The 26,821-nt window shown below is 50.6% G+C and overlaps 1 protein-coding gene across 7 annotated transcripts in view; it reads right to left on the bottom strand.

Annotated features, from left to right (window-relative positions):
* Positions 1–7,706: 7,706 nt before the first annotated feature.
* The window catches only part of MARF1 (meiosis regulator and mRNA stability factor 1), a 39,973-nt gene continuing 20,858 nt past the window's right edge, over positions 7,707–26,821 (bottom strand). For all 7 annotated transcript variants that reach the window (XM_086693007.1, XM_025916782.2, XM_086693009.1 and 4 more), the window contains 11 exons: positions 25,703–25,923; positions 24,843–24,985; positions 24,531–24,664; positions 22,338–22,540; positions 20,971–21,198; positions 17,533–17,763; positions 15,640–15,852; positions 14,388–14,448; positions 14,175–14,300; positions 12,396–12,566; positions 7,707–10,365 (listed from right to left, as the gene is read on the bottom strand). In XM_086693007.1, the coding sequence (XP_086549133.1) occupies positions 10,121–10,365; positions 12,396–12,566; positions 14,175–14,300; positions 14,388–14,448; positions 15,640–15,852; positions 17,533–17,763; positions 20,971–21,198; positions 22,338–22,540; positions 24,531–24,664; positions 24,843–24,985; positions 25,703–25,923 (1,976 nt within the window). In that variant the 3' untranslated portion in view covers positions 7,707–10,120. The remainder of the gene's footprint in view (positions 10,366–12,395; positions 12,567–14,174; positions 14,301–14,387; positions 14,449–15,639; positions 15,853–17,532; positions 17,764–20,970; positions 21,199–22,337; positions 22,541–24,530; positions 24,665–24,842; positions 24,986–25,702; positions 25,924–26,821) is intronic.

Genomic DNA, 26,821 nt, shown 5'->3' with positions numbered 1-26,821 from the left:
TGCCTGCAAAACCAGGAAATCTTGCAAACCCAGACTCACTTGTTCTGGATCTGGAGCAGGAAAGATAACACAAGAGAAGCATTTACTGAGAGCTACATGTGCATTTTCTCTATGGCTCTTCACATCAACCCCAGAGGCAGATGTTCTCATCACTTCCACATATAGATGAGGGAGTGGTCCCAGGTCCTTTGAGCGATGCCCTGTGGGTTGGTGGTGGTGGAATCCCCATTCAACCCAGCCCTCCTCCTGTTGCCTCCAGAGTCCTTTCTTTTCTCCCCAGAATTTAAACAAATCTCTCCCATTACCTACCAACCTACCAACCAACCAACCAGCCAGCCAGCCAGCCAGCCAGCCCTCCCTCCCGTCTTCCCCTGCAGCCACCACCGTCCTCTCATCTTCACAGTCTTAGTTTTGAGAACTGTCCACCATTATGCTATTTCCATTTCCTCATCTCCAGTCCGGTCTTCAACCTATTTCAATTTGGTTTCTGTCACTCTCTTATCACTGACCCCTCGCACCAAGGGATGTCACCACGTAGCTATGAAGGGAAGGAAAAATCCTTTTCTTTTCTTTTTCCTAAATGTTTATTTATTTTTGAGAGGCGGGGAGGGGCAGAGAGAGACACAGAATCCGAAGCAGGCTACAGGCCCTGAGCTGTCAGCACAGAGCCCAACGCTGGGCTTGGACCCATGGACTATGAGATCATGACCTGAGCCAAAGTCAGATGCTTAACTGAGTGAGCCACTCAGGCACCCCATGGAAAAATCCTTTTCTTTATCCATCCTAGGTTCTTCAGTTGGGGCCCTATAAATGAGATTCGTCAAAGACAGGAGACTGAGAGAAGAACAAGCAGGAATTTATTAACACATGCATTGCACAGGTACACATGGGAACACCCAGCAATGAACAACCCAAAGAGGTCCTTAGAACACGTTACATCCTATCTGGGCTAAGAGGAAAAGGGGTTTTGAGCTTCCTGTGGGTGGGTGGAAGGCCAGGAAAAGTATGGTAAACAAGGGTTGTTTAGTAAGGTTTGTTACGCAGATTTAAGATCTGCCTTCTCCGTGGCTCAGACTCTCCCTCCTCCTGGTATGGGAGGAGGAGACACAGTTTACAAATGGAAATTTCCTTTATAAATGGTGGTCTCCTTTACGAAAGGAGAGCTTTCCCTGCACTTGCTGGTTCTCCAGGGCCTTCAGCTCAAAATAGTCCATACGCCAAAGTGGCATTTCTGGGGGTGGCGTATTCTGGCACCCCCAATTTACATCCAATCCACGCAGCCCTCACGGTAGCTCCCTGGGGTGTTATGACGCACAATGCCAACACGTCCCATTCTCTGTGATGAAGTTTTGGGGTGATGGTGGGGTGGTCCGGAGACAACGGCCAAGAAAGAATTCTTGAAGCTGTCTTTGGTGCAAAAAGGTGATTTTATTAGAGCACAGGGACAGGACCCGTGGGCAGAAAGAGCTGTGGTGGGGTTGCGGCGGGAAGTGACATATAACTCAGTATAATACCCTCAGGTTGGGAGGGGCTTAGGGATAGAGTAAGTCTCTAAGGTATTTGGAAGCAAGGTTTCCAGGACCCTGAGGGGCTAACTGTTGCTAAGGAAATGCCATTTGTTACCCTTTAGTAAAACCTCAGTCATGAGACCCTTCAGATATCTATCAGGGGGCCATAAGCTTGGAGTATGGTTGCCTGCATATATCTTGGAGGAGGTTGAGATAAAGGAAGTTTCCAAAGGATTTTTTTCTATGCTGACGTAGACTTACAGGATCCTGGGGGGAGTCAGGATAATGTTAAGCTGAGATTCCCTTTTGCCCCTAGCAAAGTGTCATCAGCGAGACAGCTGAGCTTCTAGAGGGAGGGGGCTCTGCCTGTTTCAAGGACTTGTCAGTGGGTTGTAGGCAGTAAGGGGATTTAATTTCTCCTTTGCCTTTGTTTCCCACATCGCTGTGGCAAGCACTTAAACTACCCTTGCCTTTGTTCTTGGGTAGCCGGGAGTGTCTGAGGAATATCACACAAGTCCCACCTGCAGAGGAGGAAGGGGTACTGGGGGGGGGGGGCGGGGTGCTGGGGGTGCTCTTAGCCTGTACTTTGCCCTCAGCTTGCCCCACGCTCCCTCATCATCTAGGCGAAACTTCCACCAAGCGGGAGGACCTCTCTCCAGTCTCCTTTCTCTTGTCCTTGACCTCAAGCCCGGCTCTCAGCATTCTGCTCCTCCCTTCTCCTGGCCTTAGATGGCCATGGCCCCCGACTGCTCCCGGAGTCTCTCTTTCACCTAGACCTTTCGCCCCCCTGTACTCAGACTCATTTCCCCCAACTGCTTCCTAGCATCTCCATTTGGAACCAGAGTAGGCACGTCAAATGTGCCGTGTCCTAGATCAGGGGTCAGTCAACTGTCCCATCACTTGTTTTTGTAAATCGACTTTTATTGGCAGATAGTCAAGAGCATTTGTGTCTATGGTGTCTCTGGCTGCTTTCAGCTACAACAGCAGAGTTGAGTAGTTATGACAGAGACCTCATGGCCGGCAAATCCTAAAATATTTACTCTGGCCCTTTACGAAAAAGTTGGCTAACCCCCACCCTAAACTGCCTCAGCGTCCCCTGGTGTTTCCCATCTCAAGAACGACTGTCCCAGGACTTGACCTTGACTTGGCCGTTCCTCCACACACCCACCCGACTGCCGCGTCCTTAGCTTCTGCCTCCTGAGTTTCCCCAGGGTCTGTCCACACCACAACGCCCCCAGTGTAACCACCGTCACCTTTTGCTTCATCAGCTGCGGTGGCTCGTCACTGGCCTCCTCAGCACCCGTCACGCTCCACCCAGCGGCCGGCTGATTTTCTGAATAACGCAAATGTAAATGTCATTCCCTCTGTGAAATGGTGCCCGCGTCTTTAGGGCAAGATCCGGCTTCTCCCACGCGGATGAAAAGGCCCCCTGGACCCGGCCCCTTCCTACACCGTTCCCCCCACCCCATTCCACCCCGTCGCATCCCCTCAGCTGTAGTGCCGCAGCCACCGAAGCCTCCTGGGGTTATGTGGTTCCCGCTCTGCCGCCTGTTGTCACCTCTCCCGGGCCCTCACGTGTCACTGCCTGTGCCACGAACTCCTCAGATTCCCTGCCAGCCCTTCCTTTGGTCTACCCTGTGCGCCAGGCTGAAGCCACAATGACCTTCCTAACATGCAGATCTAACGTGCTGCTGCTCCCCAGGCCCAAGCTCTCCGGCACCTGCCCCCGCCCTCGTCGTAAAGGCTTGGGGCTTGGGCCCGGTTGGCAACGCTTTACTTGAGGCCCAGCACCTCCGAGGCCTTTTCCACCTCCAGCCTCACTGTTCGCCCGGCTTCACACCCCTGCTCACACCGTCCTTTCAGGGAACAAACTGGAGGAGCAGCAGGAACACCCGGAGGTTCTGCAGCATCCACAGAGGTCCCGCGACCTTAAGAATTTGGTCAAAGGGGCCCGCGGGATGTGGCCACGTCCTGAGTCAGGAGGGCTGGGTGAGCGCCAGGGGCTGGGGCAAGACCCTCGGGAAAGCCGGTTTGAGGAACAAAGCCAGGTGGTTTTTCCATTCGTTCGTGTGTTTAATGCTCCCGGTGAAGGCAGCACCCGGCAGGGGCCGGGGGACACGGAAGAACGGGGCGGGGGCGGTGCTGCCTTCCTGGAACTTGCGTTCCAGTGGGGGAGACGAATGTCAAACAGGAGGGCAGGGCTAGGCCTTCTCACCGGGGTTAAATCTGAACAAAACCCCCGACCAGCAGGCTTAGCAAAAGGGCAAGTAACCTAGGAGGCGACGAAGGGCTCGGCGTGGAGTCAGCCCGCCAGGGTGAAAAATCCCAGCCGAAGCCCTCCCGGGTGTGCCCGGACGATGCCTCCCCGCTCTGCACCTCCGCGTCCAGCCCTGTCACATGGAGAACAGTGGGGCATTCGCGGGACATGAACTACGTGGGATGGCTTTGGAGCAGTGCACGTGGTAGATAAGGCACTAAAGATGCGCTTAGAAAAGCGGGTTCTTAGGAGCCACGGTCTGCCCAAGCCTCGCCGGGGTTCTTGGGGGGCCTGGGGCAGAGAGTAAGACCCGCTGGGGCCTGCCCTCGTGAAGCTGACCGTGAGCAGACGGGGGAACAGGCAATAAGAGTCGTCGTAACCTGAATGTCACCTGAAGCCCCACTCCCCGTGCTTCTCCAAGATGTTCGCACCTTCCCGGGGCTTACGGTCCCTGAGTCACACGTGCCCTGGACCACGCCCCCCACCAGCTCTCCACACCCCTCACACCCCTTCCCACGGCTGTCCCCTCCCTCCTCCTGCCAAGTCCCACAGGAAACTCACCAGCTTTCCCCACTCGCCACAGAAGGCAAGCTGCACAGGCCTTGGGACGTGAAGCCGACCTTCCAGAATGCTTACGGAGGTGGGTGCGGGTTTGCATCACAGCCACGCACACCAGTGAAGATGGGCCACTCCTTTTGCCACCAGCTCTGCCTCCAGCCCCCACGGGGCTCACGTGTGTCCCTGGCCTCCCCATCAGCAATTGCCCTCCCGCCGTGAGACAGTTCAGCTCCCTGCCGCCCTCTCGCTGACCTCACTCCAGGCCCCGTGGCGTTTCCAGAGAAGCCTAGGACTCTGCTAGCCGGCCCCCGGGGCCCCCTCCGCCCACCAAGGTTTATTTCTCTCCCGAGAAGGTGTATGTGGCTCCTTGACTCTCCGCCCACAGGAGAAGCAGCTGTGGCGGGTTTCGCGTCTTGACGAACAGTTGTGAGCTTTCTGTCCCCCTAGGCCAGCAGTAAAGCACAGAGGCGGCGGGAATGTGGGAGGGGGCAGCTAACGGAATAGGGGGCCACAGGGCTCTGTCGGGCAGATTACTTGATCAGAGCCGATCGGGAGACTCCTGACGGACTGGTTCGGGATTCTTTTTCTGGAAGAGCCGAAAACGGTAGGGAAGTGCCGGTTTGGTGACACGGAGCTCAGCATCAGCAATTCCATTTCGGGCCTGTTGTCCTGTTTTTCTAACAGTCACATGCCCAGCCCCGAGTTCCTCGCGGGGCCGGTGGGGGGTTCTCTGCTTCAGTCCTCGAAGCCTCCTGTTCCCACTTGGAAACCTCGGCGCGGAGGTGGAAGGCGCGTGAACTACAAGTCGGTCTCTCAGGGCCCTTGCGGCTGTGAAACTTGGCTGCCGGCCCTCGGAAGGTTTAGGGCCGGGACCCCTCTCCTCTCACACCAGGAGCTCGACTGGGTGTCTCAGGCCTTCCTCCTGGGTCACTCCCTCATTCGTCAAATACTCCAGGATCACCTGGGCGCCTGTGGCTTGCTTCTTCTACTTGACGGAAGTTGGCAAGGACCACGGGAGGCCCCTCTGTTGATGAGGTCACATTCTATGAGGCTCCCTCTTAGAGGACTGGAGGAGGTTCTCCTCCCGGGTTGGATGAACTAAGCTGCCGTTTTGAGGGATCCCATGTGGCAGGGAACGGTGGATGGCCTCCAGGTGGCTTCCAGCTGACAGCCAACAAAACCCAGGGCTTTCGTCCTCATGCGTGATGGGGGGGGGCGGGGAAGATGGGGGAGGTCGGTGGGGTCAGGACTCAGAGTCCACGTACATGTACAAAACCCTATTATCCTCCTCACATAGGGAAGCAAAAAGGGATTTCTTTCCCGATCCCATGTCTGGGCCACACACCAGATTCAGAGGCTGCCTACACCGAGGGCAGGGTCCCTGCAAGCCTGTGGGTCACTTGCATGCACTCACTCTGAGTGACATCAGAAACTCTGAGGGAGGGGGCGCCTGGGTGGCTCAGTCAGTTGGGCATCCAACTTCGGCTCAGGTCATGATCTTGTGGTTTGTGAGTTGGAAGCTTGCGTCAGGCTCTGCGCTGACAGCTCAGAGCCTAGAATCTGCTTTGGATTCTGTGTCTCCCTCTCTCTGCCTCTCCCCCACTCACGCTCTCTCTGTCTCTCAAAAATAATGTTTTAAAAAATTCAAAAAAATAAACTCTGAGAGACAAAGGGTGGGAAGCGGGAGTGGGGGGTTCTCCTATGCCAGGCCCCACATCTGGGAAGGCTTTTGGGCAAGGGTGTTAGGAGAGGCTTTCCCATGGCCGGAAGAGACGGCTCCGCCCTGCCCTTGACCCCCCACAGCGCTCCTGGCTGGTTCATACTGTGGCAGCCACCACTTGCTTTCCACCCACATGTCCTTCCTCCTTCCTCCTCTGTGCTCCGAGTTCCCCATTTCCAAATCCTTCCTTCCCAGGAAATGGGAATTGTTCTCTTTGCCTTGCTGAGGAAAGTACCAGCCCTCTATTTCTGACTTGAGATCTTCAAAGCTCCTGGCCTTGCGCACCTGAAAAGTGGGGGGGAGGGGTTCTCTCTTTCCCGCTATTTCCATCATTTGCTGACCCTGTCCCAGAGACGACCGGCTATTTCCTCCTGTTTCCCAGGGCTGCCAGCCTCCCAGGGAGACAGTCTAGAACTTTCCTGGGAAGGAGTAACGCAGACAAGCGAATTTGCTCGGTCTTCTCTGCATCTGTCCTCAAAGACTGGCATTAGGGGACGCTGATGCTGTTAACCAGCAGACTGCCCATTATCTATCTATTGTGGGACCGGGTGGTAAAGGAGTGCAGGCCAGGTAAGAAAGGAGTGGAGGCCACCCTGGCCGCCGGTTCATGGGGCAGCGAGTCAGGGGGCCCGCTCCTGCTCAGGCCCAGGGCCAACGTGCGACCCGTCCAATCCACGGCGCGAGGGGAGGCTACGGCAGGTCACCAGTACGGGGAGCAGCGGGGATGCTCCTGAGCCGCGACTCGGCCTCTCCCTACATGAAGCAGCTAGAAAACAGGAAGAGAAATCCCAGGGCACCACGCTCCTCATGGTGGTGAGGGGAACAGCTAGGGCGAAGCTTCTGGAGCCAGGTTCTAGATGTCGACACCCACCTCCTGTGCAAGGAGAGGGGGGGCCTTCACTCAGCTGGCCATCTCCGAAGCCACCGCCTCCACACCGCGTGGAAATGCACAAGGAGAGAGGCAGTGCCCATCGCAAATCCCAGTCCGGACCCACGAAACCTCCTTGCCTCCCTCAAAAGGGGTACGGTTGCCGCCCAAGGTTTTCTGCAAAGGTTTGCTACCGCGGAAGATGTTCGGAAAGGATCGCCAAGGGCTTTTAAGAGCTTTTTAACGTTGGGCTTTAAAAAATAATTGTACTTCATGAAGAAGCAATTTATCCAAACATTCAGGTGTCTTCTAGGTGCTTTCAGATTCCTGCAAGGGGTCACGGTGGTCTCAGGGGACGGGCTTCACAGTGGAATCTGTGTAAGAAGTCTTTTCCAGATGGGCTTGTTCGGAAAGCATGCCCAGGGAGTGGCCAAAAAACAAGGTAGCCTGCAAAAATGGATTTCTCTCACAGGGACAGAGATCCAAGGGATTATCTCAGGCTTATAACCAGAGGGGGTTTGCGGCTACTGTCATTCGCCCCACGTGTGATCATGCCTGGAACTCGGCTGGAGACCCTGGACGGTCCAGAACACGAAGCACCAACAGCGTGACCACCGTCCGGGCCGTGTGCCAAACGGAAAGGGCCGCTGAGATGTCAGGTTGATGTGCTCTCCCTGACAGACTTTTCAGAAGGGGTGAGAAGTTGGGGGAACCCAACACGGAGAGAGGGCTGGACTGGCCTTTCGTCCCACCCCACAAACAAATCCCACATCAACTCAGAAAACTCCAATTAGATGCTTGCTTTGTAAAGTTTATTGACAACTGTTTGGTCCCAACACACAAAACAGCACTTGAACCACAAAGAAAGTGTTGAAACAAAGTAGACAGTTAAGAAAAACATCTCTTCCCCCAAGCCCAATCCAAAACAAACAGTGCAAGATGGGAAAGGGGGGTTTGGTGACGACTTTTTGTTTTTTTTTGTTTTTTTGTTTTTTTTTAAACAGATAAATCTAATCTGGTACATCTTTCCACCCAGAAATAAAGAATTTCATTGTCTTAATTCTCATACATCATTTTGTCACATCATTTAATTAAGCCTCTGGATAAAAAAATAGATCACGATCAGACTGGCCGTTGTGGAGTACATCACCGACACACCGAGCTCTCTCTGTGTTCTCTCACCTTCCAACAGCGACCGTTAGAGTCACACACGCGTCCCAGGCTGACTGGTGACCCCGGCGAGCGGTTCGGTTCGACCAGACTCCCATGACAGCGTACGTCTGCAGGCTCTTCTCTGTCTGTTGCTCAAAGAAGCCGCTCTGAGACTGTCCCTAAGTGACTTGTAATGGTACCTCTTACGTTTTTAAAGTCAATCCCGCATCTGCGAGCAAAACTAAAGTCCAAGAGTGCAAACTCAGCCTTAAGAAGTCTCAGGATAAGGCAACTGAGGTTCTCAACACCAACTTTATTACACTGTTTAAAAGCTTCTTAAAAAAAAATTGCACATCTGTATTTGACTTCCTGCCGTCCTATGTCTGTAGAGGAAATGCCTTCGTTCCCAGAGGGTTCGCAGAGGGGCCATAATGCTTGGAAGGCTTTTCCAGTGCTGTTCCATCTCGACTGGGGCCATGTGTGGAGAACTGAGAATCACTGGCTTCATTTTAGAGATTTTGGGGAACAAAAACCTGACTTGTAAAAATCTCTCTCTAGCCCTTGTTCTGTGGCATTTTATCCAAATGCTGGCTATGAAGAAATCAGAGCCCACTCTCTGGCCTTCTAGAAATTACAAAATATGAACAATTCCCCCAAAGAAACCATCTCCGTAGCAGAAGACCTTAAGCCCACGGGTTCTCTCTGCTCTATGAATGAATCCGCCTTTTTGCCCAACAAATACAACCCATTGTAAATGTCAGGTTTCTCCAGGAGGGGTGAGAGGTCACCGTCACCGGACGCCTCTGCCACCTCGAGGCGAAGGTCATTCCACAGGGCAGTGCTCCCTCAGAGGCTGGCTTTTCCCAAAGGGCAACATCAGACACCGCAAAACAACCAAACATGCTTCCAACAACAGCGAGAAGTAACAGTAAAAGCGGACACTCTTAAAAGACACGGAGCCAACACGCACGCGCACACACATGCACTCGCGCAGAAAGCTTCCCGGCTACCGAAACCAGGTTTAAAATGACAAATACAAGGTTAAGATGATCAACCTTGGCCTTCACACGTATAGATAGAATTCTGTCTCTTCCTAGTGGAAAGAGTATCGGTATCACTCCTGTTAACGCACCCCCTCGGCTCTGATTTGTAATTTATGCATCTCATGCATATTTTAGGAAATCAGACTCTCTTCCCAACATTGCCTCTCAACACACAACACTGTGTGCTAGAATTCAGATGCTGACTTTCAATTCATGACACCAAGGCCATCTCCTTTTCCTTAACCCAATGCCTATCAAACTGGAATGGAACATAAAAGGGAAGCTTAAAACATCCTCAACGTTCTAGAAAGCTCCTATGTGGAACCCTGAAGCGGAAACATTTAAAAATTTTCGTCATGAAGCCACATTTGTCAACTACAGACATAGTTACAAAAAACAAAAGAAACCAAGGCACGCTTACAAGTCACATGGAAGCTAGGAACCTTCCTAATCCAACGTGAAAACACATTCTCACCACCTCGCCCGCCCTTCTGCTTCCGTGTGTGAACGCACAGGCTGTGGAGCAGGCTTCAATGCAAAGACACACCATGCACTTGATTCAGACTGTCTGGAAACACCAGGAAGCAAAGGCTCAGAGGCTATCTTGTGCTACATGTAAGATTTGACCACGGGTGTGGCTTGAAGGGAAGTAAAACCACTCCCTTCGAGCTGAGTTCTCACTGCTTTCTTCTTAGAGAACATCATTACATTTCGTGATAAGAAAAACTGGGTAAAATATATTAAGAATTCTTTAACAAATGCCAGGAGGTTTTGGGGTGGCTTTTTTGTTGTTTTTTTTCCCAAATAATTAGGGGAGGAAAAAAGAAAAACATTTCAGCTCAAGGCTGTGTTCAATGTAAAAGAAACAAAACGTTATGGGATACGTCTAAAGATGAAGTAAGTGGCTTCTAGGGGGTTTTCATTCAAACAGAAAAGGCTGTGTTTTTTGAACCCACTTTTGTGTGCAGAATCAGACAGCGTTTCCCCATCCTAATTCTATGTTCAAAACGCGAGTCAAAGCTTGGTTATAGGTGCAAAGGAAAAATTGGCTGCCAATTTTACTCTATTTTTGGGTTGCTTTTTGGCCGGGCTTTCCACGGGGTCCTTGCCGAGCAGGGACTCTGAGGTTTCCGAGGAGGGGCAGGGAGGCACTGGGGCAGCTGCTGAGATGCAGGGTGAGCTGGACTTGGAGGCCGGGTTTTTGTTCTTTACTGGTACTGGAATTTCAATGCTCTCTTCTTGGTTTAAAATCATGATTTCTGTAAACACAGAAAAGCAAACCCCTTCAGTTCTAGGACCTGCCCGACATGTTGGTTTTTAGTTTCTCTCTAAGATTACCTCAAAAAATGTCTTGTAAAACTTTTTTAAAGTTTATTTATTTTAAGAGAGAGAGAGAAAGAGAGCAGAGGAGGGGCAGAGAGAGAGGGAGAGAGAATGCCAGGCAGGCTCCGTGCTGTCGGCGTGGAGCCCGATGCCGGGTTCAAACTCACAAACCGTGAGATCATGACCTGAGCCGAAACCGAGAGTCAGACGCTTAACCTACTGAGCCACCCTGGGCCCCTCAAAAGATGTTTCAAAAACAACCCACCAAACATCATGCCCAGGTCACAATGTACGTACCTGCTATGTGGTCACTCTGAGTCACTTAAAGTCACGTATTTTATGAACTGCACATCGGCTCTCCCGGGAATGAGGTTTTAGAGAACGTCATTTTGGCCAGAACTCAACAGCCAATGGTTCAGAAACATTTTTTCCCCACTCTGGATCCTGTGCCCAAACATTCTCTCTGTCAGGGAAAGACCCACTAGCCTCCTGGGACCCGAACACTCTCACACCAGGAGGGACCTCAGTGTCAGGAAGCCCCGGGCCCTTCCACGGACAGAGGACAGCACTCTGCGTGGACCTAAGGTGGGCAGAGACAGGGAGAGAGCTGCAGAGTCGGAATCACTCTCAAGTACCCAGACACTGAAACACAGCCGCTTTTCCGGCAGTGTTTACAGGCTGCTCTTTCTCTGGCTGAGCCCCAAACACTTGGCCCGCTATACACACAGGGCCAGTTTTGCTTGGAAGAGACCCTCCTGCGTGTGTAAGGGGCTCTCACACCGAAGGCACAGAGAGGAGAGAGTGAGAGTCGGGATGCAGACCCCCGGCTCCCTGCTCAGGCCGACACTCAGGACAACAGCAGACGCCATTGCAATCACATTTGTGCCCCTCGTCACACGCGCATGGGGGAGCCCACGTTTACTAAATGCACCACAGCCACAACCCCACGGAAGCATTACTATCCACCATACGCCCCTCTAGCTGTGCCTCCTTGAGACAGACGGACGCTCCTGCTTCTGTCACAGGTCACACCTTCTAGGGGCAAGAGCCACGTGTATATTTCCCCTCCCACTTTCCAGATAAACAGCCTCAGTTCTTTCACCGGGCAACACGAGGCTATGCCTGGCGTTCCCCAGAAACAGTACACAGAGCGGAGAAGGACTCGTTGTGATAGACGAAGGCGACAAGGGAAGGGCCTCGATAGAGGCGGTGGGCCATCCTCTGCGGAAACCAGGTGATACAGAAGCAGGACAAGAAGGCTGGGGTTCAAACCCCGGCTCAGCCACTTCCCAGTCCAGCAGCCTGGGGCCAGCGTGGTCTCCAGTGGCGGCCCAAGCTGCACCCCTCGTCACCTGCCCTGCAAGGCTGTGGTTCTGGTGAAGCATGAACATGCCTGTGAGCCCAAGCGTGGGGTCAGGCACAAGGGGGACACACGGGGCCAGCACCAGGTCGGTGCTCCAGGCGGCCAGCTTCCCGTCCCTTCTCAGATCACTGTGCAGAGCCCAGAGTTCACATCACAGACGCCCTCTCCCCCTCCCCTGCTCACAGCCTCACAAGGCCCGGGGACGCGGGGCAGCCACCCAACTCTAGGCCAGACTGGGCTGCCGCGTGCGGCTGGTGCCAGGTGCGCCCACGAGCCATTGCCCTATATGCAGGCGGGGAACACACGCCCAGCAAGCCCTCCACACGCCCCCGGGGCCTGGTCCACAGCCTGGCTGCATCAGCCCTCCAGACCCACTGCCTGTCCGGGCCTGCCGCTCCCTGAGCCACCCCGGGCTGTGAGCCTAGTTTTGCAGGAAGACTGACAGGAAAACAGGGTCCTGAATAATCATCATCAGTGCAGGTATTTTTGTGCCTGAAAAACCACAGGTGCTCCCCACCTCCATCTAACGTTTACCACGCTGGCATCATTCTTTTCTCTTTTAATCCACAGAGAAAACCCCCGTGACAACACAGTGCATCCTACCAGAAGGCGCTTGAGGGTGCTCCTCAAACTGAATGAGATCAGCAGACTGGAGGATGACAGGATCTGGTCTCAGCTGAGGGGACGGCAGGCATGACGGGACGGGCGCACACAGGAGGTCCACGGGGGAGTCGTTGGTCAGGCGGAGGAGCTCCTGCTCGGTTTGATGGGGCCCTGGACAGAGAAGGCAGGCGTGACTCTACCGTGAGACTGTACCTGAGGCCTTCTTTCCCGGCCTTCAGGATGAAAAAGGCCAGGAAGTACTCAAAAACCCTCAGTTTAAAAAAAAAGAAAAAAGAAAAAAGCCATTAACAGAAAGGCCTTGGTCACTCTTTGGTGAGGGAAATGTCACAAGCCAGTATTTCCCGTTCTCAGGAATAGCAATCTCCTAAGGGCCAGAGCCAAAAAAAAAAAAAAAAAAGGGGGGGGGGTTCCACAATCGGATTCTAAAGAGGAGAAACAAGAATCCACAGATGGTGTATAAAGTAGTTAAATGAGCCAGAGCTCCGAACCGGAAGAGCTGAACCCCGGTTCTGTCACTCCCCAACTGAGTGAACCTGGGTAAGTAAGCCCTTTAACCTCCCAGAACTTGGGTCCCTCATTTGTAGACTGGAGGCAACGCGTGACAGCTGAGGGCACAGAGCTCCTTCAGGAGCTCTAGAAAGTCTAACACGCTGCACACGTGAGGCGCTGGACACGCACAGGCCACGGCAACACTGCTAACTAGCGACTAACGCGGTCGTATGAAGACTGAAGGCGCATACACAGCAATGGACCCACCCAAAACCCTTACAATAAAGTTAAAATTGCTACAGAGCTCAAGCCAGCTTCTAGCCAGAGAAGGTTCCACATAAAATCTAAGTGAGCCACTGTTGTTCTTAGTATTATTAATATATTATTATCCAGTCTTTCCCAGGGAGATCCTGTGACAAAGACTATCCTTGATCCAACTTTAGCCCAGGCCCTTTGAACCCTCTTCCCCACAGGCCTTGACCTTGGCCTTCCATGTCTGTCCGGTCCTTGCCAAGTCTGCTCTTAGCAAATATCTTGCGGGGTTTTGTGAGAAATCGCACCCCTGCTCTCTGAACAAGGTCCCCAATCTTCCACCCCAGATGTCCCCCCTCACTCTGCTCCTTGACTAAAACATCCCCACCCACCCCACTTTTATTTTAAGTTTATTTATTTATTTCTGAGAGAGAGAGAGAGAGAGAGAGAGAGAGAGAGAGAGGGAGGGAGGGAGGGAGGGAGGGAGGGAGGGAGGGAGGGGGAATATCCCAAGCAGGCTCTATACTGTCAGCCCAGAGGCCGACACGGGACTCGAACTCACAATCCCTGTGATCACAACCTGAGCCAAAATCAACAGTCATACACTTAACTGACTGAGCCACCCAGTCACACTGCCCCCTCACCCTTGTATTCAGAGCTGAGTTCGATCTCCCTCCTCTAGTGCAGCAGAGTTGACCCTACTGCCATAGTCTTAAAATACCGTTTTAACAAGTGTCCAAGAAATTTTGTCCTCGAACATCTGAACTGGGCTCACATATTGTCACTACAGGGGCGTCCACATGCTTTAAAAGCCTTAACCGCTAACCATAAAATGCCATCAAAAGCAGGCCAGGTTTTCAGGTACCAACTAAACGCCAGACTGCTTTGGAAAATGTAAGAAGACTTGACTTTAACGAAGGAAAACAACCCACTGTGGTCCTTTTCCACCCCCACCCCCTACCCACTCCCAGCCACTTGCAGCATCTCACAAGCTTCGTTCCGTTTTTCCACGCTTACCATCGCTGCCTGCTCCAAGTCTGGGTTCCGGGGCTGTGCAAGATTCGGGCACCGCCGGGATGTGCTCTGTGGCCGAGGGCTGGTCTTCAGGACTGACAGGGGAGAGCCCGAGTGAACTCACACGGCCTGGAGGACCAAGAGGGCCCATCAGAGGGAGAAGTCGGTGAGACAACCGGGGTTTCCAGAGCGGGGAGGGGATGGGTGCTTACTTACTTTTCATGTCATTTTTTAACACTACAATTCTCTTATGACCATGTCCTTTGATCCAGACCACCTGCACACAAGACATACTAGTGGTTAAGCAGTGGAAAAGGAGAGGAAATAAGTCCTAAATCCAGGCAGAACGTGACCAACTGTGCTGACCCAAAATACCTCACAAGTTAGAAAGTGACGCCAAGGAAAAATTTTCTATGCTTCTTTTAGCTCTTAAAGTGATAGAAGCTGGCAGAAACACGTCCCTTACAAGAAGATGCGTAGTCTAAAAACGGTGAGACTCAGCTTTAAAAATATGCTTTGCGGCTCTTCCAAAGACCATCTCCCAAACGCCAGTTCTGGTCTATTAAAGGAGACAGTTCTCACAGGAGAGCCCTTACTAACTTTTCTAGTAAACATACCCTAAGAGGATTCATGGAGATGAATCAAAGCAAGTCCCCGGTCCTACGTCTAAAACGAAGTCCTCTCTCCACGTCCTTAGCAGAGCAAGAGCGCAGCAGAGGTCCTTCGCTCCCTGCACCGCCCCACACGCACCTGTCACCGAGCCCCCGACCTCAGCCTCACCAGGTCCTCCCTGCCTCCCCCATCCCTCTCGCACAGGTGCGCTTTGGGTGTCACTCCTACCTGGACTCCGGCCACGGCCAGGATCCTCGCCAAGCCCTCTCCTCCCCTCCCACCGGTCCGGGTCGCAGCAGTGACATTGGTGCTTTCCGCACACAAACCTGAGACTCCCCCCTGCCCTCCCCTCCAGGCCTCCCGCTCACCTGAAGGAGGAAGGCCCCCTCAAGTGAGCTCCTGCTTCACTGATGGGCCCCTGCCTACTTGTAAATGCCCTGAACCTTCCACACTGCTGGTCACTACCCTGCATCCGCTTACACAGCCCCTTCTGTCACAGGGTTCACTTCTATGCATCCCCGACATCTCGGCCCTAGAACGAACCCCAAGCCCGGGCATGGGCCCTGCTCGTGGTCCCTCCTCACTGCACCCAAAAATGGCTGCACCGACCGCACTGCCTCATCACCTGTTCAGGTGCCCTGACCTCACTCCATCACCTTATCACCTGGCAGACAGGAACTTAATACGGGCTCGCAGAATGAAGGAGAAATGCTGAAGTCATTCATTTTATGCCAATGGTATGTTTTTCAAAATGCCCACCACGTCATCGACCCGGCAGCATTTCCACCTCCTGTGCAGGAGACGGGCCTGGGGCTGTCCCGGAAGACGCTCTCCAAGAAACTCGGCAGACACGCACCTGAGGGATTGCTCCCAAGAGCTCCTCCACACTACTGTAGCCGTAGGTCTTGGGTTGCAGTGTTTCTCCGACATACTTGGTATAGGCCATGGAAAACTCATGGAGAAAAAGCTGCTGGTAGTGGTAAGTATGGAGTAGAGACCGCACGTTCTTGGCAAACAAATACAGGCTTGTGAGCTTCACACACTCCTCTGTCTTGTCATTAGTAAAAACCTGGCTCAAGAGAAAAAGACGCATTAGAAACTCCCAGAGTATTGGCCTTGCCCCCAAGGGGTCCGGGCCTCCAGCTGAGAATGAAAAGGCACCAAGTCAACTTGAAAAGGGACAACAAGCCAGGGAGGAGGAGGAGGGGTTCATCCAAGGATCTCCTCAGAGAGAAAGCAGCGCCTTGAGCAAACCTTGGTTCTATCTGTGCCTCTAAGCCAGCAGAGGTCTGAGGGAACTGTGTGTCAGAAAGGAAGGACACTAGCCAACCTGGGGGTCTCAAACAAGGAGGCAGTGAGGAGGGAAGAGAGCTGCATCAGACAGCAGGGACTGAGCCCAGGGAACTCGCACTCCCAAAGTGGCCTTCCAAGGAACACTGTGCTGCAGGATGACGCCAGTGGTATTCTTGCGGGGCATTAAGGAAAGAAACCCCAAAGCTCTTCTGTCCTCAAGTAAACAAATTCCTTTACCAGAAACCTTTCCAGAGTCTTAATGTACACTGAAAATCTCTAAGGGAAGGGGTATTTCCCAACCCTTACTGGCCACAGAAAGCCTTTTGTATTGGATCATCTATTTACGCCTCCTAGAACCAGTGTTCATGTAACAGAGAACTGAGAGACTCTAGAAAATGTTGGATTTGGTACTGGGGAACAAACCAGAACTGCACAGTAGTTAAAGTAGGAAAAATACCTTTTATTTAAGAACTACCACAACAAAGGAAAAGAAAGAACACCAGTATAGAATTGGGCTCGATTCTGAATACAAGAGAGAAAAGTGGGGATTTATAGGCAAGGAGGAAGGGGGTGTTGGTGGATGGAAAATTACTAAGACATCCAGGGTCACTGTCTAGTCTATAAGGCGGCTCCCAGGAGGCTGGCCTAAGTTTGGCCAAGGAGAGACTTTTTGTCAGTATCTTTTAATTATTTACTTATCAATCACATGGTTATTTGGTAACAATGGTATACCACTCTCTTCCTATGTTGCTGGATTTTACTGGTTAATATCCTATTTAGAACCATTGTTTTTTGGGGGACTCTTAGGTTTTGGTATTAAAGTTTCTTCGGCTTCATAAAATGAAGTGGTGAGTTATGTGCTTTCAACACGGCCTAGAATGGTTTTTAGGAAGTTGGAGTTATGCTTTAGAAGTCAGTTAAAAATCCAGCTGTGAACCTATCTGGTCCTGGCGTAAATTTCAACGATCTTATAGCCCCTTTGGTGGTAACTGGTCGAATTTTTAACATCTAGGGTCAATTTTGATAATTTTGTGGGGTGGAGGGGGCTTTATCTATTTCTGTAGTATTGTCTTATGATTTTTCTGACCTTAAGTGCTATTCTTAAAAGGCAACCTGGGTGACCAGCCTTCCTTTCTGACCTGTGCCTGACTGATGAGTCGCCCGGAGCCCCCACAAAATCCATCTAATTCAGACATACCTAACAGTAGCAAACTGCAGCCAGTATATAACAAAGCACCCCAGCCTGAGACTCAGGAGGCCCAGGCTTCCCTCTTAGCTTGCTACTCGTTTGGGCAAGGTGCCCACACCCCTGCTACGCCTCGGTTTGTTCAACGACGAAATGACCGACTGGTCCCTTCCAGCTCTACATCCTCTAAGCCAGACCATCAAGTGATCCAGAAACATATGGTTCAGCGGTTCTCATAAGACGGCTCCACAGAACTGTCAATATTCATACCTCCACTACGTAGGGCAGACTCTTCAGAAGTTCGGTCAAGGTCATGAATCCATATTCACAGGGGTTGAGGGGAGCACTGTGGGTAGTTTCATAACGCCTCTTGAGCTCATCGACAGACAGGTGGGTGGCTCCTTCCCAAGACATCAGCAACACCAGCAGCTGGGCAGTGAGAGCACGCAGGGACTTGCGGTTGATCAGCTGAATCTGTTTGCCTGACGCCATGTCAGCAACCTGGGAGGACAAGAGCCCACGTGTTTTCCCAGCTAGAGACAGGGGTGCCATGCCACACGCACTCAGCTACTGTCCTTGGGCTAGTGAGACCAACGGAGGGAGATTTTCTAACTTCTTCTTTTCCAGCTGCTATGGGACTCCAGACCACCATCTCAGGGGACACTGGGGCAGGAGCTGTTCTCTCCCTTTCTGCTGGTCCACAATCAGAAACTTCCATCAACACCAGCCCTCTTTGAGGGCACTCCTTCCACTCCCCAAGCCCCTGAGCTGAAGGATGCTGCGCTCAGGGAGGAGGCAAGGGAGGGCTTTGGACTGTGTCCCAGGAGCTAGACTGGGGCAGGGATGGAAGGCCCACTTTAAGGACACCCGCATTTTCTTCTAGTCCGTCATCACTAGCCAGTAAGTGGGTACTTTCCTGACTACATGTCTACCCCTCGATTCTTTCTGGTTCTCAAGGAGATAACGGGTCTGAGTGATGAAGCACACTGGAAGGGGAAGCTCCTGAAAAAGACAGAGGTTATCACTGAGGGACCAAAGAGCACGTGAAGAAACAGATGTTTGGTAACTGAGACCCCAGGCAAGTGCACCGTGGAGGTGTTGGCACGCAAGCCAAGGTTTACTGTTACGTGTTTTCCCCTCTGGTTTTCCAGCCAACACCACAGGTCTCAGTGCCTCGGCGTGGGCTGGGTCACCACAGGCTTGTGTGCTTTGGGCTCTCACAGGCAGAGCAGCACCTGAGGAACTGTCGCCATCCCACTGTGACCCTGGTTCGGACGCTCACCCAGAGCCCAGGCAGGAGGATGGAGGGCAGACCCCCACACCAGTTACCATGGTGACAGATTTCCCCTATCAACAGAGTCAGGTCTAGGGGAGTCTGAGTCATCTTGTTCAAAGCCTAGACCACTGCTACTATTGTAGCCTTTCAAGGAGTAAAAATAAAAACCTGTTCTTTCGAGGCTACTTAGATACATCTCTTGATTCTGAACCCATGCTACGCAACGAATCCTCTAGGGAGCTTATAAAAGATGCCAATGCTCAGAGCACACTGGGCCTAATTGCATCAGAATCTCGGGGGGGGGGGGGGGGGCGGGGTGGAGGGGTCCGCTTCTCAGCATTCCCCAGAAGCTTCCCGGAGATGCAGCAGCAGCCAGGGCAGCGCCCCGGAGCCTCTCCAATCCTCCCCCATCTTGACTGCTTGCGCCCAAACTCCCCACTCACTCGCCCTTGCTTATCAGAGTCTCTGGTCATGGCTGAGTCCTGCTACCCACTGAAGCACTCCACTGCCTTTATGCTGGGTGACTGAGTATCCAGGGGGCCCCTCCCATCCTGTGGCCTTTCAGTTCCTCAACTTCCTCATCTCCGGGGATATCCCCTTCCACTGACTTCCACCGTGGACACCCATTCCCAGGTCGCACGTGGGATCTCGCCATCTACCGCCCGCTGCCGAGGTAGCTCACGCAAACCTCCCGTGCACCCTGTGCGCCAAAGGAGGCCTGCGGCAGATGCTGGGGTGGGAGACGGAAAAGAGATTCGAATGATCGGCTCTTCCTCCCCTTCTCCAGCTTCACCTGCACGGACTCGCACCTCCTCCCAATTAAAACCCTCTGCCTTCTTCACTTTCCTCTCGTGTCCACCTTGGCGCTGATAGGCCATGAATTCATTACCACTCTTGTCATGCTCTGTAAACAACTTTGTCCCTTTGGTGCCTTTTCTTTGCACCATCTGGCAAACTCCCACCTCAAGCCCGACGGTCTGCTTTCCGAGCCGGCAGCAAACCCAGGGTAGCGCTGTGGGCACCGCCTCCCTCCTGCGGGGCTCGCCTACTCCCCGTGCCCCTGCCTCCTGTCCTGGCGGGCCCCCCACACCGCACCGTGCCGTGAGGGGCCTCAATCTCGAATCCTGTGCCTTTCATCCTCTATGCAGTTGCTCTCACCTTCACTTCACAGACAAATAGCTCGTGGTGGGTACCCCCCTCCTCTTTCCAGACAGGAACAGCAAACTTCCCCGTGTCTACATCCGCCCGCTACCACCCCCTCTGGTCGAAGCACTAATATCAGGGCTGTGTGTGCCCTGCCGTCTGCTGAATGCCGATTCCCACGCCTGCCTCCTCGGAAACCCCACCCCACCACCTCTTGTCTGTGTACTTCTCTTCTCTCCCTCGAGCACATCCTTCCTGGTGGCTCTCAACCATGCTCGGGTCTCTCCACCTGGGAGCAAAGCAGCCACAGAAAGCTCATGGGCTCCCTCGGTCCCGTGGCCCTGCGGCCACTGTGCACTCCCGCTGCTCCTTCACAAGGAGACAAGCCGAAAGGCTGTACTACCTGTGACCGTTTTCTTGCCTCCTAGTCCTCCTCATGCCTCGACCTGCTCAGCGTGCCTCTGGTCCCCACTCACTGGTGGCGACCCCGCCCGGCCAGCAACACCAAGTTCCTCCATGTAGCCAGGCCCGAAGGTCACATTAGTCCCTGCCTCACTCGTCCCAGCAGGTGACAGTGCTGGCCGTTTCCCCTCCTTGGATTGGGAGTGCCACACTCCTAGCGTCCTCCCTACTCTGGGTCCTGTGAAGGTTCTCCCCTCGACTGGACAGGACGTGAATGCATCCCTTCCGTGTCTGTAACCAGGGCTGCCCCCCTTGGTGGCACTTCCACCCTGCCTCCTCTTAGTGAGTTTTCTTGGCCCCAGGCTGGAGGCAGCCTGAAACCACCCAGCTGCTCAGTCTAGGACAGGGAGGGTCAATTCAGTCCAGGGCAGGAAGGAAGAGGAAGTTACCCTCTCCAATCCCGTGTTACCAGCAACAAGGGCTGTTGTGAGCCTAGCCTGCTCCTAAATCTACTCGAGTGAGTCAGAATCTGTGGGGAAAGAGATCTGGGATTACAGCCTCCCCAAAACTTCAGAAACGATGATCCATTTAGAAGAATATACCTGAGGAAAAAAACATCCTCGGATAAAAGACACCTCATCAGTTCAGAGTCATTCCTTTGACAAGGCCCTGAACAAACACACAGAAGCAAGACCAAAAATCTTAGCTGCCAAACCAGAGCCCCTATTAGGGTAATCTCCTATCACCTAATAAGGTATTAACAGCAAACAAAGCACTTACTATGAAACAGAAACTACTGCAAGGTGTGAACTAAGAAACGCGAAAGCACAGGAAAACACCCCAGCGAAGATGACGCCACATTGCCGTGAAAATAAAAATCTGCTAACCTTTACAACATGGCAGAGCTTCTGTGTTAAAGCTGAAACTGAACTGACATCGTAGTCTTGGAGACGAAACGTGTAACCAAAAGTTTTAGCGTATTCCGTAAGCAGATCTGTCATCATAAGGCAGTTATCTTTTTGGGACCGAAGGAGTTTGACAAACTGGGCAGCAAGAGCTTTGAATCGTTCTACCTCTGTCAAAGTGAGGATTTTTTCTTCTCCACATTCCAATACCTTGGAAAACACACAGCAGGAAGAAGGCGAGATTGAACAAGTTATGATTGTTCATAGAATTAAGTGGCATGGAAATGTATTCGGTTAGTAACGGAAAAGCACTTTGGTGTTCTTTAATGGATATAGAGCTTCAGTTCTGCAAGATGAAAAAGTTCTGGAAATTGGTTGCACAGCATGTGATACATTTACCACCACTTAACTGCACACTTAAAAAGGGTTAACAAAGTAATGTGTATTTGACCACACACAAGAGGAATTTTAAAAAAAATTTTTTTTATGTTTATTTATTTTTGAGAGCAAGAGAGACAGAGCATGAGCAGGGGAGGGGTAGGCAGAGAGGGAGAACAGAAACCAGTGCAGTCTCCAGGCTCTAGGCTGTCAGCACAGAACCTGATGTAGGCCTCAAACTCAGACTGTGAGATCAGGACCTGAGCTGAAGTCAGACGCTTAACCGAATGAGCCACCCAGGCGCCCCAAGAAGAATTTTAAAAGCACTTTAGGTGCCTGGGTGGCTCAGTCCGTTAAGCGTCTGACTTCAGCTCAGGTCATAATCTCCTGGTTTGTGAGTTTGAGCCCTGCATCGGGCTCTACGCTGACAGCTCAGAGCCTGGAGCCTGCTTCAGATTCTGTCCCTTCCTCTCTCTCTGCCCTTCCCCTGCTTGCACTCCGGTATCGCTCTCTCTCAAAGATAAATAAATAAATTTAAAAAAACACAAATGCTAATGAAATTAACAACAAAAATCTGGTTTAACTTAGCAATGGCTTAACAGCTAAGCATTCATATCGCCTCGCGTACTCGTCCCCAGCACCAACCTAAGAGATTTGAAAAATATGGCACTAATGGAAAAACATTCCATTTAAGAAAACAAACTATTAAAAAGAATCAAACTATTTCATCTTTTGACAATAATTACTCTAAAATAAATTTGAAGATGGTTTCTTTCTTCATGGAAGGGGAAAAAAAAACCCCACACTTACCTTGAAATACTAATGAGCCAAAAACATAGCTTCTCTGATCAAAATATTTCCAGTTTTCCTATTTCCTAACTACTTACTTCCCAGGAAAAGAGGCCTGAGAGAAAAAAAAAAAAATTCTCCCATATATTGTTTAGAAAAATATCACTGGAATCTCTACTCACTTGTAAAATATCAGGTATGGCTTCAAAAAGTTCAAGTAGTTTAGTAAACCCATAGTATGCAAGTTTACACTGCCGGCCAAAGTGGTGATGGTAGGAGGGGATAAATTTGTTAAAGGGCATCCGGAAATGGGGTTGGTGCCGCAGCAAATCAACAACATCCTTGGAGAACTGCTTTGTCCTTTCTATTTCATCCTGGGTACGCTCTTTAAAAAAAAAAAAAAAAAAAAAAAAATTGATCAGTCATCACAGTCTTCCATTGATTTGTGTTGAACATTAGTGGTATAGTTAGTCCTGTGTACAGATTACAAGAGGTATCATCTTTGCCTTCCAAATGCACACAGCCTAAGACAAACACATTCATATGCTCTCTCTGCAGAATGGTTTTCAAACTCATTCAAGGACACGATACCAGGAGGCCAAGAAACTATTATGGTACACAGTGAAATATACGTACATACCCATGTAATTTCACCTTGCAAGCTGGACATACTTTTTCTAGCTCTCTGTCCCCCACCCCTATCCCATATATAGGAGCCTGACACATACAAGCATGTACATGACAGATCTCTGTACTTGTAAAAATAACCTAGAAATTATTTCTGTAAACTCGCACTTCTGAATAGCCACATGCTTTGTTTATTCTTCTGACCTTCAGTTAAAACTGTTAGCACAAAGAGTATCAGGCAACAAAAGTTTAACAAAAACACAGGGCAAAGCTTACATTTCACTTTTTATTTCAATTAATTTTTATGCATGTAATTTTTTTTGAAAGTTTTTAGGGCGCTTGGGTGGCTCAATTAATCGCCCAACTTCAGCTCAGGTTATGATCCCACGGTTTGTGAGGTCGAGTTCTGCATTGGGCTCTGTGCTGAAACTCAGAGCCTGGAGTCTGCTTCACGGATTCTGTCTCCCTCTCTCCCTGCCCCTCCTCTGCTTGTCCTCTGCTTATGTCTCTTTCTCTCAAAAATAAATAAGGGGCGCCTGGGTGGCGCAGTTGGTTGAGCGTCCGACTTCAGCCAGGTCACGATCTCGCGGTCCGTGAGTTCGAGCCCCACGTCGGGCTCTGGGCTGATGGCTCAGAGCCTGGAGCCTGTTTCCGATTCTGTGTCTCCCTCTCTCTCTGCCCCTCCCCTGTTCATGCTCTGTCTCTCTCTGTCCCAAAAATAAATAAATGTTGAAAAAAAAATTTTTGTTAAAAAACAAAAATAAATAAACGTTTAAAAAACAAAAAGAAATTTTTTAAAAGTTTTTTTTTTTTTTAGGGGTACCTGGGTGGCTCAGTCAGTTGAGCACCCGACTCCTGATTTCAGCTCAGGTTCCCAGGGTTGTGGGATCTGAACCTCCACACTAAGCACAGAACGTGCTTAAGAGTCTCTTTCTCTCTCTCTCTCTCTCCCTCTCTCTCTCTCCCCCCTCCACCCGGCCCCTCTGCCCTGCTCACAAGCTCTAAAAAAATAAAAAATAAAAATATTTTTAAAAAAATTTTTAAGTAACCTCTACACCCAATGTGGCACTTGAACTCATAACCCCAGATGAAGAGTCACATGCTCTTCCAAATGAGCCAGCCTGGTGCCCCTCTATTGATTTTTAAATGAGAGTCAGAAGACCGACATTCCTCGCTCCAAAAAGCTCTGGAGTGCCATAATTTCATGAATTATCAGTGTTCTCCAGGAACACAGGTTAACAATCACCGATTAATAACAGTGGGAGAAGAGGACAGTAGACAGATGTAATTTCACCTGCCCTAGCTCCCAGACCTCAACCAGAGTGGCCAAAATATGAAAGATAAAGCGAAACATTTGCTTGAGCCTTCTTTCCTTCTCCAGAGTGCATGGTAAGGTAGCTCAGTTAAAGATAAGAGTCAAGCAAGAGCCATGGTAACCGACTCTCAGATGGATAATTATGGTGTCAACAGCCATAGACAGGCTGAAGAAGGCATTTTGGCAAAGTGCTGGTTATGCCCCTCTTCCCCCTAGAGGGAAAATTCTAAATTCTAAAAAACCAGCTTTTCTTATTGGTGAGTGGCTTCCTGCTCTGAAGAACCTAGGATCCACTGCACAGCACATAGTTTTCACAATGCTCCTTCCATGGAATCTGCGGGAACCATGGGGGCAGGGAAAAGGATATGTGAGACCGTGTTAAGATAACCACTGAGATATGCGACTGTCTTCCAGCACATTAAGGTCAACATACCTCTTTTGGGGATACAAATCACCATTTCACTATCTTGTTGGGACAAGCAGATGGTTGTGTCTGGAATCTCTGATACGATATCAATCAATTCACAAACACCATATTCAGTGACATCCCAGTCTTTTGAGAAACACCTAGAATTTAACCATGGAAATGGGTAAAGAATGAGACATATCACTTGCTAAATAAACTTTGTAAGTTTTCCAAAAGAATGTTAAATAGAAAACGTTAGGTAATTATTTTAGATTTGTGGGAAGAAAAAGTGTCTTAAAATATTTGCTTTCATTTTTCTCCCCCTTCTCATCAACTCACCAATGGTAAGCCTGTGAGAACTCCCTCACAATGACCTGTTTGCTGGCTTGGGATTTGAGAAGTTTTAGTAAATCCTGAGTAAAGCGCTTCACCTGGGCCCTGTGGGTAAGGGTCAACAACCTTTTGGAGCCCATTCCGAGGATCTGTAAATCAAACACTTTGATTATTTATACTCGTAAGACCTTGGCACATACTGACTTTCTGGTTGATGGCATTTTCTCTCTCCTGTTACCGCTCTCAGACAATAAGCCCCTTTATGTGTGATGTCTGCATTTTCAAACACATGTAGATCAACAGAATGTAGATGTTCAAAATGAACATCTGCTCAAGTGCCTGGGACCCCTCACCCCCTTTTTGTTTGCCCTTCATACCCCTCCTCAAATAGTTGTGAATACAGACACAAAAAGCAACTAATTTTGTCTACAAAAGACAGCTAAGGTATTCCAAGCCATTTTACAAGTGGGAAGCTGTTTTACAGGTAGGAAGCTATATAACAGTCTAGGTTAACAGGTAAAGAAAGATTCCTTAGGAACCAACATGAGGCTCCAGCCCAGGAGCTCGTCTTTCACTCATTTACGAGAGGTAAGCCCGTGTTCTCGGCAGCTCCTCTCTAAGAGTGAACAACCCTGGAGAGCTCTGGGTTAGGAGAAGGGAGGTCAGTCTACACAGATTAGAAGAACAACACTTGACAGTGCTCTAAGGAGTTCGTTCTTTAAGTTGAAACTCACAGCTTTCTGCAAAAACCAAGAAGCCATCTTGGATGAGGTTACCAGCTAACCCATTTCTTCGGCTGAGGTAGCCAAAGCCACAGAGGAACATTCTCGTCTTTAAAATAATAATAATTCCTGAACTTTCCTTACCTGCAACACATGAGGCACAGCTTCCAGTAATTCTATCAGCTTGGAATATCCATAGTCTGATACCCGGCACTGCTTTGCAAAATGATGGTGGTAGGACGGGATGAAATTACTAATTGGGATGACACAGGACGGCTGGCTCTTTAGCAGGTCAATCACTTCCCTGCTAAACTGGATCAGCTGGGGGTTACCCACAGGACTTTTAGAACGCAGAAGCCAAGGATCTAGACAGGGGGAGAAAAAGAGAGCATTCCTAAGATATAAAGTGGGATCTTACCTCTGAAACAAAGGTAACTAACCTTGCACTCGCTCGCCTGAGCTCACCCATGACGACGCAGATGAGACCAAAGGGCCTCTTTACTTCTCAGCATCTATATTCGGGTTCTATATAATAATCAATGGGCCAGCCCAACTTCTTTATGGGCTGGCAGATGTTTTCCCACTATTTCTCGAAGTCCAGTAGTCAAAGCACAGTTCAGCATAGTGTTAACTTAAAGCAGAAGTGAAATTCCACAGCAAGTTTCCACCTTATAAACTCGTATTTCAACGACTCATTTGCATCTTGGTCCTGCGGAGCATACTTTCCCACAGAAACAAAGTTATAGATGGTCAGCAAGCAGGTAGCCCAGAAGAGCCGAGCTAACCCATGTGGAAGCTGAAAACATTACCCAGAAAATCACGGAAAGCAGCAATGTAAAACTAGCTGATATAAGAGTAAGAAAGAAATTTTTCTTGAACGCCCATGTAATTGAGGAAAAGTTTTCATTATAAAAGTATAAGCAGACAAAAACCTTTCTAAGACACTGGCAGGCTAACAACACAGGAGGAAGGAGAAACAGCACAGGCCCGGGAGCCTGCACAGGCCAGGGCTGAGGGGAAAGGCAGGAGAAGGTGGCAAGCAGCGTTGCTACCAATCTTTCTCCTTCCCTGGTTATCCTCACCCTTCTTCCTATAGGGGGAAAGAAAGGGAGGAAGTATTTAGGGTCAAAGAGAAGGAAATGTGCATATAGCGGCAACGATTTGCAGTGCTGTTCACAGGTCATGGGATTAGACACCTGCGACTCAGGGATGCCCAGAACTCAGCAACCCACCCAAATCTGGGTTCACATTTCCTGGTCTTTT

Source organism: Puma concolor, chromosome E3 (assembly GCF_028749965.1).
Source record: "Puma concolor isolate L17-30 chromosome E3, mPumCon1.1.hap2, whole genome shotgun sequence".
In the NCBI taxonomy this organism is placed as follows: Eukaryota; Metazoa; Chordata; class Mammalia; order Carnivora; family Felidae; genus Puma; species Puma concolor.
Note: the sequence above shows the minus strand (reverse complement) of the source record. Positions and strands in the feature narration are given on the sequence as shown.